Consider the following 15,665-nt stretch of genomic DNA (forward strand, 5'->3'; position numbering starts at 1 on the left):
TCATTACTGTGGCTCAAGTATGCTGTGTGAGGCTCCAGTGGATGTCACACTAGCTGGCTGTACGCTGTATAATCAGTACAATGAGAGTGACACGCCTGGAGCCTGCCAGAGCTGGCTGTGTGTGATCAGCATCTATAGGCAACCCTGATGAGAGCTGTCCCATGGTCATACATAATTTATACAATCAAGTGCAGCCCTGCAAGAATGGAGAGAGAGAGAGCAGACATTATTCTTTTGCTAGGGAAGCTGGATCATTGAACATTGGAGGGTGGTGTGGATGTAAAATGCGTGCTTTTTGATGTTCTAAACAAACCCCTGTCCAGCGTAGTTACAGTAGGGCAATATTGACAGGCTTAGTAAATGCCTTAATACACATGACATAGCAGAATAAATTTGTCTGATTCAAAATGTGCAAAATCTGCAAGTGGCTTTGATTTGTCGGGACGATTTTATTACAGTCTAATTTTCTAAAATATATATACATAAGAACATAAGAAAGGTTACAAACGAGAGGAGGCCATTCGGCCCATCTTGCTCGTTTTGGTTGTTAGTAGCTTATTGATCCCAGAATCTCATCAAGCAGCTTCTTGAAGGATACCAGGATGTCAGCTTCAACAACATTACTGGGGAGTTGATTCCAGACCCTCACGATTCTCTGTGTAAAAAAGTGCCTCATATTTTCTGTTCTGAATGCCCCTCTGTCTAATCTCCATTTGTGACCCCCCCTGGTCCTTGTTTCTTTTTTCAGGTCGAAAAAGTCCCTTGGGTCGACATTGTCAATACCTTTTAGTATTTTGAATGCTTGAATTAGGTCGCAGCGTAGTCTTCTTTGTTCAAGACTGAACAGATTCAATTCTTTTAGCCTGTCTGCATATGACATGCCTTTTAAACTCAGAATAATTCTGGTCGCTCTTCTTTGTACTCAGCAATATCTTTTTTATAGCGAGGTGACCAGAACTGAACACAATGTTCAAGATGAGGTCTTACTAATGCATTGTACAGTTTTAACATTACTTCCCTTGATTTAAATTCAACACTTTTCACAATGTATCCGAGCATCTTGTTGGCCTTTTTTGTAGCTTCCCCGCATTATCTAGATGAAGACCTTTCCTAGTCAACAAAAACTCCTAGGTCTTTTTCATAGAGTCCTTCACCAATTTCAGTATCTCCCATGTGATATTTATAATGCACATTTTTATTTCCTGCATGCAGTACCTTACACTTTTCTTATACAGTCAGCACTCCGATACACGTCAGTCGCGTTTTACCGTCCTTGAATAACATCAGTACCCATATATATGCCAATATATATATCAGCATGGTTTATTAAAAAATAGGTTGGGTAGGATGGGTGGATCCAGGGAGGGGGGTCCTTTCAGATATTTCTGTACTTTTTTTAGTAGTTCAACATGTACAAAAGTAGCTGACACTTGTTACTTTGAAATAAATTACCTACCTGCTTAACTGTTTTCGTGGAACAGTATTTGAAAGGCATCAGCTGCAGTGTTTTCGATGTTCAAGTATTCCTTTACCGTTCACACACAAGTAGGCTTACGTTTTAAGAGCTTTAAATCCAGGAAAATTATTTATGGCAACCGTGAAGACTTTTCAAAGTTATTCAGCTGATCTGAACATTTTGCTATAGTTTTGTAATACAGTATTTACAAGGTAATCCATAATGATTTATGGCAAATTGTGAATATAATTTTTTTATTTTATTTTATTTCTGCTATGTGGTCACATTTTTCAAACAACTGTTTTGCAAAACAGCTATCGGTACTGACATTTTATATCAAACTGAAGATCTTGTTTGCGCAAGTTTTCTGGGAAATCGCATGAGTGAGAACAAGGCTGGGCACAGTGATCGGCTTTTTGGATTGATATCGAAAAATGTAGCCTGTTATCAGCAAAAAAAATACATAGGATTGGGTGGAGAAAATAGGGTCGGTAGGGTAACCGGAACCAAACTTTTTTTTTTTTTTGGCCTAAACATCAGCTGTCCCAAGCCATTATTACAAATCTGTCCTTATTCTCTAGTGGAAGAGCAGCTGTTCCAGTCTGTTGAGCTTGGAAGATGCAGTGCAATCCATAGGGCAGGAGTGCTGTTAACAGGTTGAGTCAAATTACCAACAAAGCCTGTGATTAGTCCCAGGGAGCTAATTAATTTTTGCGATCCTAATTAGCACAACTTGCTCATCGCACAGCTTGCTCTTTTAAGGAAAATAATTAATTGATCCATTGATAAGAAGCATCCCAATTTTGAGTGGAAGAGTTGTTTGTAATATTTGTAATAGCAGAAGCCATGTTTGTGCATCAGATGGCACAGCACTGATTTCTTTTCTGTCTGTTTCCACCCAAATCTCAATGGATCAGTAGTAGCAAGTGATGTTGATTAGCCAAGTACCAACAGGAACGGGAAGACTCCATTCTGCAAGCTTCATTGAGCAGACCTTTGATCCATGCATTTGGGAAGAGCTGTTGACTTGTTTGTGAACAATGTGTTATACAAACACTCTTTTTTTTTTTTAATACCCTGCTGCTGTCTGAGCACTGTATCTGTTGGTTTTAATGGTCCCGTTACTTTTATCTGTTTAGGCCAAGAACTTTGAATAAGACAGTAGCCTAGTACATTAGTTCACAAGAAGCACATTTTGTTTTAACTACTGTAGCAGTTGGCAACATTTTTATCGCTATGGAGAAATACTCATTTCACACAGGCTTTCAACAGCTACATGAACATGACTGTATTAGACAGCAGCGTACAAGAATGAAAGGCTTCAGTACAGTGGGCTTTTTGCTATAACACAAGGCATAACTAAGCCCTGTTTTAACATTTGTTTCATTTGCTTTCTTTCTATTATCATTGATTGTTTTTAATTACCACCTCCGTTTTCTACGTTTAGCTGTAAGGATTTGTTTCTTAGACTGCCTTTTCAATGCTCTTTTTTTTTCTCTGTGGGGACCCTGTATTGTTGTAAAGACAGTTTTGACTTTTTGAGTGTGTTGAATAGTGTCATTGTCCTAATCTCATTTATTAAATTAGAAACCTTTTGCCCATCAGTGTTAGGTGGTGCAATTGTCAGATATTCATGGAAACCAGAGCGTGCGGTCCACACCCAACCTGGGCGTCTAGGTCAACCTCTTTTTATCTGATGAGATCTACTGCTCTGCCTGCTGGGATGCTGTTGCTGAATTCACAAAGCCCTCCTTGACAATAATGACACTGCTGAAGAAATGGAATTGAGGCACAAAGCTAATGCATTGTACATCCCGCAAAGAAATCAAGAATTCGTTGTATATGAAGCAGCTGCGTGGTGCATTCACAAGGGATTGTTCTGCACTATTTTTATACTGCTGCTGGTGCTGCAGCATTCCCAGGACTTTTTGGTGGTGGGGAAAAAAGTTTCCCTGGGAGAGTTATAGACTTGCATAACCACATGTACTGGGATTTGTTCTTAATGATGAGGCCTGCCTTACTGAAATGTCTACAGTACTGTAGGTTCAGCAGCTACTGTAAAGCTTAAGACAGCTCTTTTGCCTTATAAATCATGAAAGAGTGTGCTTAAGAAAAAATGCTTAGGCTAAATTTGCTGCTTTGCTACCCTTTTCTGACATGGAAGTCAGATTTAGTGTCACTCTATGTGCTCCTCAGCTTCACATACAGTTCCGGTTAAAAAAAAAAATTATTTTGTTATTGACAAAAATGTCATTCAATGTAAAGTTTTATAACCCCAAGCATCCTATTTACTTCTTCTAAGTTTATAATAGTAACCTTTTTAAGCCAGCGAGGCAGACTGAATAGAGTCCTAAGCTGGGTCAATGAAACAATGTCTGGTAGCAGTTGCATAGACTGTGTGATGTAGTAATTCTCTCTCTGCGCTCTGAATGCCCACTGCAGCCTTTGGAATTTCGATTAAGACGGCTGGTTGTTGATTTGTATCGACAGACCTAGCCTTCCTCTTGTCCAGCTCTGTTGTCTGTTTAACGCTGGTCAGCTAATTGTGCTAGAAGCAGCATGACTGGGAGGTTATGCGTTTGTCAAATAAGATCACGAATTTGAAAATGAACACCACTGTCAGCCAAGCATGATGAACATTTTGGTTTGAACCAAGTTTCCCATTACCAGTTTGTTTAATTTTAAAGTGTAATTTTGAATTTTATACTGAATTACAAGCAAAGAGGATTATTCTCATCACAGTAAGAGGCAGTTACTGTATTAAGCTAATAAATTTAAGATTTTAAAGCATTTGTTAGCACTCCTTTTTTGGAGGGGGGATTAAAATCCCTTGTCATCTATTGACACAGAAGGATGCCCCCAGCTGGCCATAAACACAAACTGCAGGCTGGCAAGATCATTGGCATTTAGTGGCAGTTTTTCTTTTACTCCACAGGGGGTTGTCTTGTATTGTTATAGGCAGTCAGACGCTCTGTTCTGCTTGTCAAATGGCAACTACCAATTTGGAAATTTCAACAAAAATAAATTTAATTATCAGGACTGCATAAGAAAGTTTCCAGTCCACAGAATGCTTAGTTTTGTAAAGGAAAATTGGTTTATATGATTGCAATTTTGCCTACACGTGACAGTCAAAAATGAAGTTTTCACTGTAGAAGTTGTTTCACCTTTAATGGAACTACCACAGGGGTTATTTGCAGAATGAACTCGTCAGTTGCCATATTCTGTCTTTTTCCATGTTTATTGACCTCTAAAATAGTTTTTGCATCCATTTTTAATGTCATTTTAAACAATTTCAGCCTTCAGTGTTCAGTATAAGCCCTTTCCCCTGTTTTTATTTTGTTCCCCTGCCTGTTTTTGTATATCATTTTCCTGTAGTTAGTGCTGACCCAGTACATGTATTTAGTAGGCAGCTGCTCTAACCCCAATTGATATTTCTCCATCATAGGATAAGGAGGACCAATTCTTCTATTGCATTCCAGGTTTTCATACATGCTTGATTAGCCACAGTGTATAGGGAACAAGCTTAGGTTGTCTTATTTAATGCATAATAAAAACAAGAATGGATCAAATTGCTATGCGGTGGCAGTATTTCTTCCGTCCCTGGATATTTTGGTATTGTTTAAAGATGAACAGTATCAGATAGCCCTACAATAACAGCGAGGTTGGTCATTTTCAGCTGCATTGCCGTGCCGTCTGAATCCTTTAGTCTTTGTTCTCAGTGTTAGTTTCACCTCATTGCCCACATTCCCCTGCACTTCCTTGGAACAAATTGCCTCTGATTCGGCAAAAAAAGGAGAAAGCTGTAAAATTGAATTGACTGAAGAGGAATGAGACGTTTTATGGTAATTAGCTGATTTTTTCGTGACGGGGAATAATCAAGTCTGACAGCCTTCAATGGCTTCTTGTAGTATCGAAGTAGAGACATATTCTGATCCCTTTTGGGTCTGCCTGCTGACTTCCATTATTTGACAAGGCAGAGGGAGGTGGGTAAACGCAAGAACCATAGGTCAGCACTTCGAGCTTATGATGTACCATGTAATATAGCTCCTCCCTCTCACCCCATGGTAACTTGGATCAACCCCGCTATCCTATCATATGGTACTGTCTCCCCTATCTATGGACACCTTGTGGTATGTAAAACATGGGACTGTAAACTTGACAGACTAGGCTTTAAGCATGATTGGGAAACAACATGGTCAAATATTTTTAGTGTCTAAAAACCCAGCACATCAGCTTATTCACTTTAAAATAATTCATAGGGCTTACGCCACTCAGTGTACGGAGTACTAAAATCGTGCTAAATTGATGCTTACATTGCACTGTACTGCGCTTAATCAGAAATGTTGCCACAGGCTCTGAAATAGTGTATCAGAATGTATAGGGGTGACCTGCAAAAGACGCTTTACGCTGCTCAATGATTGAACCAGCAGAAGCAGGGGTTCAGATAATTAGTTCAGTTGCAAAAAGCAAACAATAAAATGTCACTATCGCAATATGAAAATTATCAATATTGGTGCCCATCACTAATTATTACACAATGTACACATGCTATGATGCTAAACAACAAAAGGGGGAGAGAGAATGAAAAGCAGTGCAGTTGGATTAGGAATTCACTTCACCTACAGCACTCGTCTTCAGCAGAGCAGTGAAGCATGCTTCCAATAAAGACTGGCAGTCAAAGATCACATGTACAATAACTGCCAACCACTGTGAACAGTCCGTGCCCCAGCACGGTCCATCTAAACAACTTGCTGGTTCAGATTCTCTTATCCTTCAGTTATGAGAGAAGTGTAGTCACATATCTTGACTTTTTCCACACCACAGAATGGACTACTGAATCACTTGTCTTGACCTCCCAGGATGTACGCCAGCAATGAGACACACAGTATTCTTATCCTGGTTCTCCACATAAGTAAATCATCTTGTAAATCCTTGTTTTAAATGTGTTTTAGTTAAAGCTGTGAAGCTCCACTAGGTACAGTAGGTTCAACTTTACAGTAAAGCCACAGTATATTCTTACATACAGTAGTATACCATTTTTAGGCGTGTAATGATTCATCAGTCGTGGTGATGTATCATAATAAATTCGCCTGTTTTCTTTTCATAGCGATCACAGATTTCAAGGTTTTCCGTAAAATCTGCTTATTGCCGTGTAATATGTAGTTCTGCAGTGAATTCACATTTCTGAATGAATGGTGTAATACATTGCACATCTAAAATAAACTTTTGACTTATTGGTGCACTACCTGTTGGACTACATTTAGGAACCTGGCAGCTAGTTTAGTTTGCTTCTGGTAAATTATTGTGATGTAGTTTTTTTTTTTAAAAGTAGTGTAGTTGTTTCTTGATGAAAGAAATGCACAGTCCTTTTTTTCCGATAGAAGTTTGGTTTATTCAGTATATATAGGTCTAATTCCAGAAACAAAGAAAGCTCAAAGCAAAACGGACAGATCACACTTTCATATGCAAACTGCACGGTACAAAACTTAAGTTCAAAACAAAACGTAACAGAACAAAATAATACAATGCAATACTGTAGGTTTGATCCTCCAGGACTTCTTGATCGACAAGTCTCCAGTACTAATCTTAATAAAAGAGAAGTGAGCTGAGCTGAGTATACCTTAAGTAGCCACTGATCTTAGCCCCACCCATCTTTCTTCTCTCTGTGGAGAGTCTCATGTACGTGTCGTAAAGAAAACTGGTTCTGGCTTACACTGCCTGGTCTTGGTGTGGCCCTTTGTTCCTTTATGCTGCCTAAGATGGTGTTATATTGGTGTGGCCCTTTGTTCCTTTATGCTGCCTAAGATGGTGTTATATTGGTGTGGCCCTTTGTTCCTTTATGCTTAACTTATGTTATCTCTTGGGTGCATTGGTCCCTCCAGCGATGTGCAGTTAAAATGCAATCTCGCATTTACCAGTTATTATACCTCCTCTGATAATCTCCTTTTAAAACTAACAGAGTGTACAAGCCTGCAAATACGTGTATCTTATATTGCAATCAAACTTCTTTCCATGTTATCCAACATACGCCACTTTTAGAAATAAAGGTGGGGGGGTCCTACCGTGACAGGGTTGCTCACGAGGTACCCCGAACCACCGCCGGTCCACTTCGATGGGTATGAACTCTGTATACGCCCATGGCTAAAAAATTTCAAGCAGTGGTCATTACAATTTGATTAAGTATTGATAAGTATTGATAATGTGTGGTAGTGTCTCTTGTGTTTTATGCTACAAAATAATCAAGTGCATATTTCTTTAAAATGTCTTCAACAGAAAAATACACCAATGCATCAAAAATCAGGAATATTTCTGCTAAAGATCGCTATCGTGTCTGTTACTTTTTATTTTTTATTATTAAAAACGAATTATTTTCATTTTTAGAATTAGAATTCTACAATTTAGCATTAACTGTTCAGGTAAGTATTTAAATATTTTGGAACATTTGTTATATAATTACTCAAGTAAAATGATCAGTTTTGAATCGTTAACTACCTATTTTTAGACTGAAATAAGCCATTTTGCAGTGAAAAAATGCAAGACCAAAGTACAACAGCTCATTGTAGTCTACCAAGTGCTTCTTGAATGAAGAGTAAACTATGTTTTATAGTTGGTATGAATACGTACCTATCTCCTCTTTACATTTTTTTTTTTTATCTGACTAGTCCATCGTTAAATGATCAGATGAACTTATTGTGCACTACCAGTAGCCAATTAGTACCATCACATGTATCATGACACATATGCATTGCGACCTGCATATCACAGTATGTGTCGTATTGTGACATTAGCATATCATTGTGGGCGATTCAGCTTCTAATCCTAAAGTAGTTTCAGCTACAGGTACACAAGCTTTCTCCCTTGTTGAGACAGTCAGGCTCCTACTGTTGCCTCTTGCAGCAGGAGGGTTTTGTTGATGCAGGACATTCAAAACATTTTACAGGAAAAGTCTGTCACGCTAATATTTTCAACATTGACTTAAGGTAACAACCACCACCTTTTTAAATATGTAATATTTGGGTGTGGAAAGAAACTAAGGTTGGCAACAGGTGCTCAATAGCATGCAGTCATGCTGAAAGAAAAGAATGTACTGTGCTGTAGGTGACTGGAGTGCCAGTTTTGGTGTTGTCATGCAGGGGAGAAGGCTTGATGCAATCCCTTAGCTCAGAACAAGGTATTAGGCAGCGTACTGTAACTGACTGGGAAGAGTGTATAATGAGTTTATTTCCTCGAAAGGTACCTTAAATTGTGTATATCCTACCCCCACAGCTACAGCTGTTGTATCTCCTGCTCTGGTACACTTTTCTACAGCGCTGACAGCCGATAATCTGTATTGTCTATTAATAAAACATTAGGTTGCAGTTGGGAGTGCTTGGTACAGGTATATCTTGGGAGAACAGTGTGGGATTGGATCCTATTATTTTTTTTTTCATTCTGCTTCAGTATTGCTGTTATTTATGGTGTGCATAATCAGCAATCAGTTTTGAGATGAAATCCACCCTGAGCAGCTCTATTTGATGTGTTTTTAGTTACAGCTCTAAAGGTGCTTGACCTGCAATGTGCCATGACAAAAAAAACAAAGCCTTGCTGTGGAAAAACCTATTGGTATTATATTGGGTCTCAGCTGTCCATATTGAGCCAGGATGGGGAACATCATAGACTGATTTTACCCAACGATCCAGTCTCCATTGCTAATATGAAATTTCTACCTACTGTTCCGTGCATGTTCAAAGAGTTTGCCATCTTGAGTTTCATGTACATACTGTAAGCATGCTTGTCTCATGATGGCTGGATTGCCTGCATCTCGCTTTGAACTCCTTAATACATTTAGTCTTTGAAACATATAGTACATAAAGGTGTCATACTGGAGCCACCGGAGTCGTCTGTTTTTTGTTATGTGTTCTTTTGTTTTAGTTTTTCCTGCATTGCGTCACATTTTGGTTTTGGCTTGATTTACTTCATAGATTTGTTACGATCAAGACCAGGGTAATGTAATCATTCAAAACGTATTATGACTGATGCCGAAATGCTGAACTGGGAATGGGGCATTTGTTTCCCATTTTACACCAAAACGCTTACTAAATATTTTACCCTAAATTCCCCATCAAATACATTCTGCATTTAGTACCAATGCAAAACATTGTTTTGTTTTAGCCCAAAATGTGTGCTGTTTCTGCCTTGGCAGTCACAGTTGCATCTTCAGATCTTTTCAGACATGTATACATGTGTACTCCCAGGCAATTGCAAGCAAATTCTTCTGCTTAATTGTTATTGATAACTAGATCACAGATCTATTGCAGCAAAGGAGCTAATGATAACAAATAATTCTAGTTATGAAAACACGAATAAAAAATGCATTTTTCTAATGAGGAGGAGTCAATGTAAATTTTGTAATACTATAATAATGCGTGCCTGCCACGTACGTGTGCGCGCGCAGGTATAGAGCATGAATACCAGAATCTCAAACAGTTCTCTTTCTTTTCAGAATGCCAAGCCGTTCGCCTCCTCAGACAGTCTAGCAAAGGTCCAGGAGGTAGCAAGCTGGCTTTTGGAAATGAACCAGGAACTGCTGTCTGGGGGCAGCAAGAGGCGCCGGCCGGGTGGCTCTGTGCGAGGTAACGCCTCCTCCAACGGAGCAGCTCACGAGGGAGGAGAGGAGGAGGAGGAGGAAGAGGAGGAGGAGGAGGAGGAGGAGGACCACCACCACATGGACAGAGTGGTGGAGGAGGAAGAGCAGCAGCCATCATCACAGGAAGGAAGGGACCAGTCTTCCGGGACTGGAGGGGGCAGCACAAGCAATCGTGAAGTGGCAGCTGCTAGCAACGTCAATGGCTCTGGAGACAACCCTGCACAGGAGGGCGCAGTAGCAGGACGAGAGGAGGAAGAGGAGGAGGAGGAGGAGGAGGAAGAGGAGGAGGAGGAGGAGGAAGTAGAGGAAGAGGTTCCCGAAGGAAATGACAATATCTGCAGGGTCTTGGAGGAGGTTCCAGATTTAGAGGAAAGGGCGGAAAGCCATGCATGCAAAGAAAATGAGGAGGAAGAGGAGGGAGGAGAGCCTGAGGATGAGGAGGAAGATGAGGAGGAGGAGGAGGATGAAGAGGAGATGGACCAGGACAGTGATGATTTCGAGCAGTCCGAGGACAGTGGCAGGGAAGAGGAGTTGTCGGCACACAGAGACCCTGTTGATAACGTGGACCGGACTTCAGCGCAGCAGCCGTCACCATTCTTTAAGGCAAAGGTAAGCTGATGGTTTTGTATCTCATTTGTGCAGAGTGTTTTGGGTTGTGGTCTGCTTGGCTGATCAGGACAAAAGCCTAGCCTGTTCTGTACAGTTGTATGTGTGTCTGTATGTTATATATTGTTTATAGATACAGCAAATTCTCTAATAAATACACATTGCTAAGTTTTTTTTTTTTAGTTTTTTTTTTTTTAGTTTTATTTCTGTTGAGACCAGAATTGAGATGGTTCAGTGGAGGAGTCTGTAACCCTTTTATTGTGATATCAGCCACTAGAGGGAGACCTGCACAGTGTAACAGTAACCAGAACAACATTGAGAGCAAGCTACTGTATTTATATTGCGAATAAATCTACCAGCAATTGCCTTTTTTAATGTATAAACTCAATTGCTAAAAAGCTGATTTTAAATATTTTTTGCGTATTGTTTCTGAAAATAATACATCAGTGAGCCACCCCAGACATATACCCTGCAGCCCCCAGCACTGAGTTTACTCCTTCATAAATAACTACCATGTGCTTCACTCAGTTAAGCAGTGCCAGCTGAGTGAATGAGGTGGAGTGGAGTGCTAGTATCAAGTATTCATAAGGAAGAAAGATTATGAATTGTAAGGAATAAAATGTTATGCTTAAAGAAGCCCTTTTCTGCTTTAACTGGGCTTGCTGTACTGGAAACAGGCTGCCCCCTGGAGGAAAACCAGGGCAATTACATTACACTTGCATCACAAGCATGTAAGAATGAAGGTACCTTCAGCAGCACCCTGCAGTTTATGCACATGTTTTGTTGTGTGTTTTTTTTTTTTAATCCAAAGATTTTCTACACAGTAGTTATATGCAAGGCTGGGTCTACTGCCTGTATATATTAAACCAGATTTATTGATTGTCACATTCTACATACATATGTAGTACTTTTGGAGGATTTACAAGTTATGTGGTCTAATGTTATATTTAACAGTTTCACTGCATTCTGCTGTTTGTGAGTGAGGATGTTATGCTTTTAATGCAAATCAGGACCGACAGGTAGCCGCTCTAAAGAAAGCCCCAACCAGAGGTGCTGCTTGTGCAGTGACATACAGAATGACATATTTTTTGGCTGCCCCCTTTTCCTGTGTCCTAGTTCAGACATTTAAAGAGAACCATATATTAAATCCAGCAAGCAATACCTTATCAACAGTATAGCTCTGAACACATAGCACTGGTGAAGTGGAGGTGATAAATTATTGCCAATGTTGCTATTTCAGGATTAAAAGACGGGGAGGGAAGCAATGAAAGGGGTAAACTGGGACGTATAGCTGAATGTTTCTGAAGGGCATGGTTTTGATTCCTAGCCCCGATTTCTGATACTCCAGTGCCGTGGTAGATAGCACAACAGTATGTGATCTACTGTTTTAATGTGGGGTGGGGGGGGGGGGGGGGGGTAGGATTTTGCCTGATCACGGGATCGCACAGCGATCAGTGATCACAAACCAGGAAATTCAAGATCAAAAGAATAATCCTAGTAAAGTGCTGTAAAATCATAATTCATTCTTTCAGTTCAACAAAAAAATGTAATTCGATGATAAATAATTCATTACTAAAGACTCCCCCTAACCCTTTTTTCAGTGTTAAATCAAATCAAAACAGAATCATTAATGCTGCCACATTTTGATGATGCCTTGTAGGCAAGGTTAAAGTATAATCAGCCATTTTTATAGTTAAGGAATTGTTGTACGTGTTGTAAAACATGTCGTCGTCCCCCTGTCCTCCTCCAATTTCTCTTTGTCTTGGATCTACAAAACTACTTCAGAAAAAGGACATGATGTTCAGTTAGGTTGTCATCCCATTTCCCCGTTGGACAGTTAGAGCAAACTCTGCAATACTGTGTTTCTGCTGAGTAGTGCGTCTCCCGCAAATGCGTGTGCACCGGATGTGCATTCTGACCAATGTGAAATATGCCATTTGTTTTTGTTCGGCATACTCAAGTGGCAGGTGCACTTGACAGAGTGGATACCTCCCAGTCCAGTGAGAACGTCAGCAGTTACTCTTCCCCGTTTTTGCTCTAGTGTGCAGTAGTCTTTGTGTCACTAAGAGCACAGAACTGGTATAAGTTTCTCTTAGTTCTAAAATTTAAGTAATTGATTTTTCGGGACCAAAGCCACCCATTTGGAATGATGGGGAACAGAACTATGAAGAGAGTTGCATTCTTACTGGTAAGTTCGCTCATACCAGTCCGTTTTACTTCCATAGCTAATAGGTTCTAACGTGTAGTTTGGAGAGGTATAGTTTTGCACTGTTACTGCAGGTGTGTGTGTGTGTGAGGGACCCAGGTATAGTGTACCTATAGTGTTTTTTTTTTTTAAATCTAAAATTATTTATCTATGGTCTTTTTATGAATTAGAAAATACAAATTAATTGAATAAAAATTTAATTTAGGCTTTGTATGACTGAATTCGTGTTGGTTCACTCCTTTTATAATGCAACTAAGTGTAACTATTAGTTCTATGTTTGCTTAATGACTTTTTTATATTTTTTTCCCCCACCTGATTCCCACTTTCATCCTGGTTAGGTTTAAGTAGCTCAACGGCACAGTACATTTCTCAAGCTAGCATTTGAATGGAATTTGGTTGACCTTGTTATTCATTAGCTTGCTGTTAAGACAAAATAATGTTCATTACAAGTAATTAATCATTTCCAAAATATTTAAATCTCTGATGGCTTTGAAGGAGAAAACAAAAATCCATATTTTATTTATTAAAAATTATTCCGATTTAACTTTCAAATAATCTTTGGGGTTTCATGAAAACAGCCCGGAAACCAGTGTTTTAAAACGGATAATGTACATAGTGTAGCCTATATTGAAGGACATGTGAATAACGCGGTCATGTGTTTTGAAGTGTTGGTTTAGTGGCAATTTTTCACTTGTTTCTAGCACTGGAATGAAAAAATATTTGGCTGAGATTAGAAAGTGTGTGATGTGTGGTGTCCTGTCATCTGGGATTTATGTCTTACAAAACCGTGTGGTTTATAGGCTTAGTAATTCTGTATCTGCAGTTCACTACCATGTTTCTGCGTGTTAGTAGTGTGCGGGATTTGTTTTTTCCACACTGTACACCAAAAAGAATCAATATGAAAATATTATTGAACATTTTCCCTAAATGGTACATTATTTATCTTTTAAAGCCAGAGGCTGTAAACCCAAGTCAAAGCCACAGTAGAATGCCAGGTATTGCAATTTATTAATTTTGATGTCAAATAACCCACATTCAGGGAGGTACTAAGTGAGTCATTACTAAGTGATTTGCACCTATTTTACAAACATTTTTAATTATATATGTGTGTATGTGTGTGTGTGTGTATATGTGATGGATGGATGTATTAATTCCATACTGCAGTTGGTGACACAGAAGGGGGTGCTGTTCCCTTGACTTTCTGTTTTCAGAGGCTAGTTGGTCTCCATGTTAAAGCACTGGACTGAGCCATGAGGTCCTGGGTTGTGACCCCAGAATAGCCATGCACTCTCACTGTGTGACCCTGTGTGGTCAAAGTCTCTCTTAACCTTTTTGTGCCTTTCTCCCACCCAGCTTCTAAAACTGGGCAGTTACTGTAAAGAAGCAAGACCTAGAAACTTGTATGTAACACAGCTGGGTAAATTTGTTTGCCTTTTGTAAATGCAAATACATTGAACTTCATGCACAGCAAGAAGCAAAATGTTGTCACCAAGTTAATTAAGATGCATGATAAGGGAGACAAAGAATTCACTTAAAGAAAGGGCGGTGGTCTTTTGCATTTTTTTGGGAGCAGTTGTGATGCATTCTTGAACCTTAAACACAGGTGCTGCAATCTCTGGGTCAGAGACAGCCTGAATTAACTCTTCCTGCTTCTCAGCGGTGATGTTCTCAGATCCCTGTTACAAAGTGCTGACAAAATGTCCTTTTTCCTCACCCTGACATGGGGTTGCTTGCTATTAATACCAATGCTATTGAGTAGTGCGACCTGTTTTTAGGTACTGCTGAAGTTGTGTAATCATTTTTAGGTATAGTAGAGACTTTTAGCACCATGTCATTTGATGTTTACCAATGTTGGAAGTACAATAGTGTAGCAAAATAAGCAAATAATTTATCAAGCACACACTGTCCATTTTATGATGTTTCCAATAATTCTGAGTGGTAGTTAATGCATTTTCCATTGTTTTTGTTTTGTTTGTGTTGTTTTTGGAGAAGCTGCTTTGACTGTCTTTCACTGTGTTCTGATCTAGCCGAGAAAGAACCAGAATGATTTACTACGTGCTTGATTTTAATTTAGCTGCAGCAAGTCCTTTTTGTTAGCTATAACAAAAAGGACTACAATAAGGGGGAAAAATACCTGTCAATTCTCACATACAGATGTCCTTTGTGATCAGCATTCCCATTAGGCTTTTTAGCTACTGTGAAACTTGCCGTTTTGACTGAGAAAGGGTAAATTATCAGTGAGCAACCTTTGGCCACGCATTGATCCTTTTAATATATTTTTGTTGCATTATACAATTTTGAAACCATATTCCAACACAGGTATTTCAACAATTTTACAATTTACTTACAATTTACTAAATTTAAACAATAGATTTATTGTGGCTCTGCCTCTGATTTTGAATCATCCTCTGATCCTATGCAGCCCTGTCGGTTGTTATCATAGATATAGACTGCATGTTTAACTGTTTGCCTGCATAAAATGGCTTTATACTACTGCATAAAACACTGGCATCTGCACTGCCTTCAATTGTAACCATCTTTAGGGCTATTAATTGTTCCATTCTTGTGAATACCAAATTCTGTTTTTCAAAAATGGCCAATTCCATTTGTTCCCACTTTTTATCAACATATTAATAATTAAATATGGCATTTGAACATAAAAATAATGTTGCTAATTAAAATAAATGCATTTAATAAATATTACCACAATTATTATTTTTTTCTATCAGACTCTTGTTGCTGTAATAGTAAGTGAAGTACCTGAAGACACT

General features: G+C 39.1%; 1 protein-coding gene across 4 annotated transcripts in view; it reads left to right on the plus strand.

Annotated features, from left to right (window-relative positions):
* The window catches only part of LOC121296712 (F-box/WD repeat-containing protein 7), a 167,819-nt gene that overhangs the window by 67,105 nt on the left and 85,049 nt on the right, over window positions 1–15,665 (plus strand). For all 4 annotated transcript variants that reach the window (XM_041222482.1, XM_041222498.1, XM_041222506.1 and 1 more), the window contains exon 3: window positions 9,939–10,691. In XM_041222482.1, coding sequence (XP_041078416.1) covers window positions 10,008–10,691 — 684 coding nt within the window. In that variant the 5' untranslated portion in view covers window positions 9,939–10,007. The remainder of the gene's footprint in view (window positions 1–9,938; window positions 10,692–15,665) is intronic.

The sequence above is a fragment of the Polyodon spathula genome, chromosome 2, assembly GCF_017654505.1.
Source record: "Polyodon spathula isolate WHYD16114869_AA chromosome 2, ASM1765450v1, whole genome shotgun sequence".
NCBI lineage: Eukaryota > Metazoa > Chordata > Actinopteri > Acipenseriformes > Polyodontidae > Polyodon > Polyodon spathula.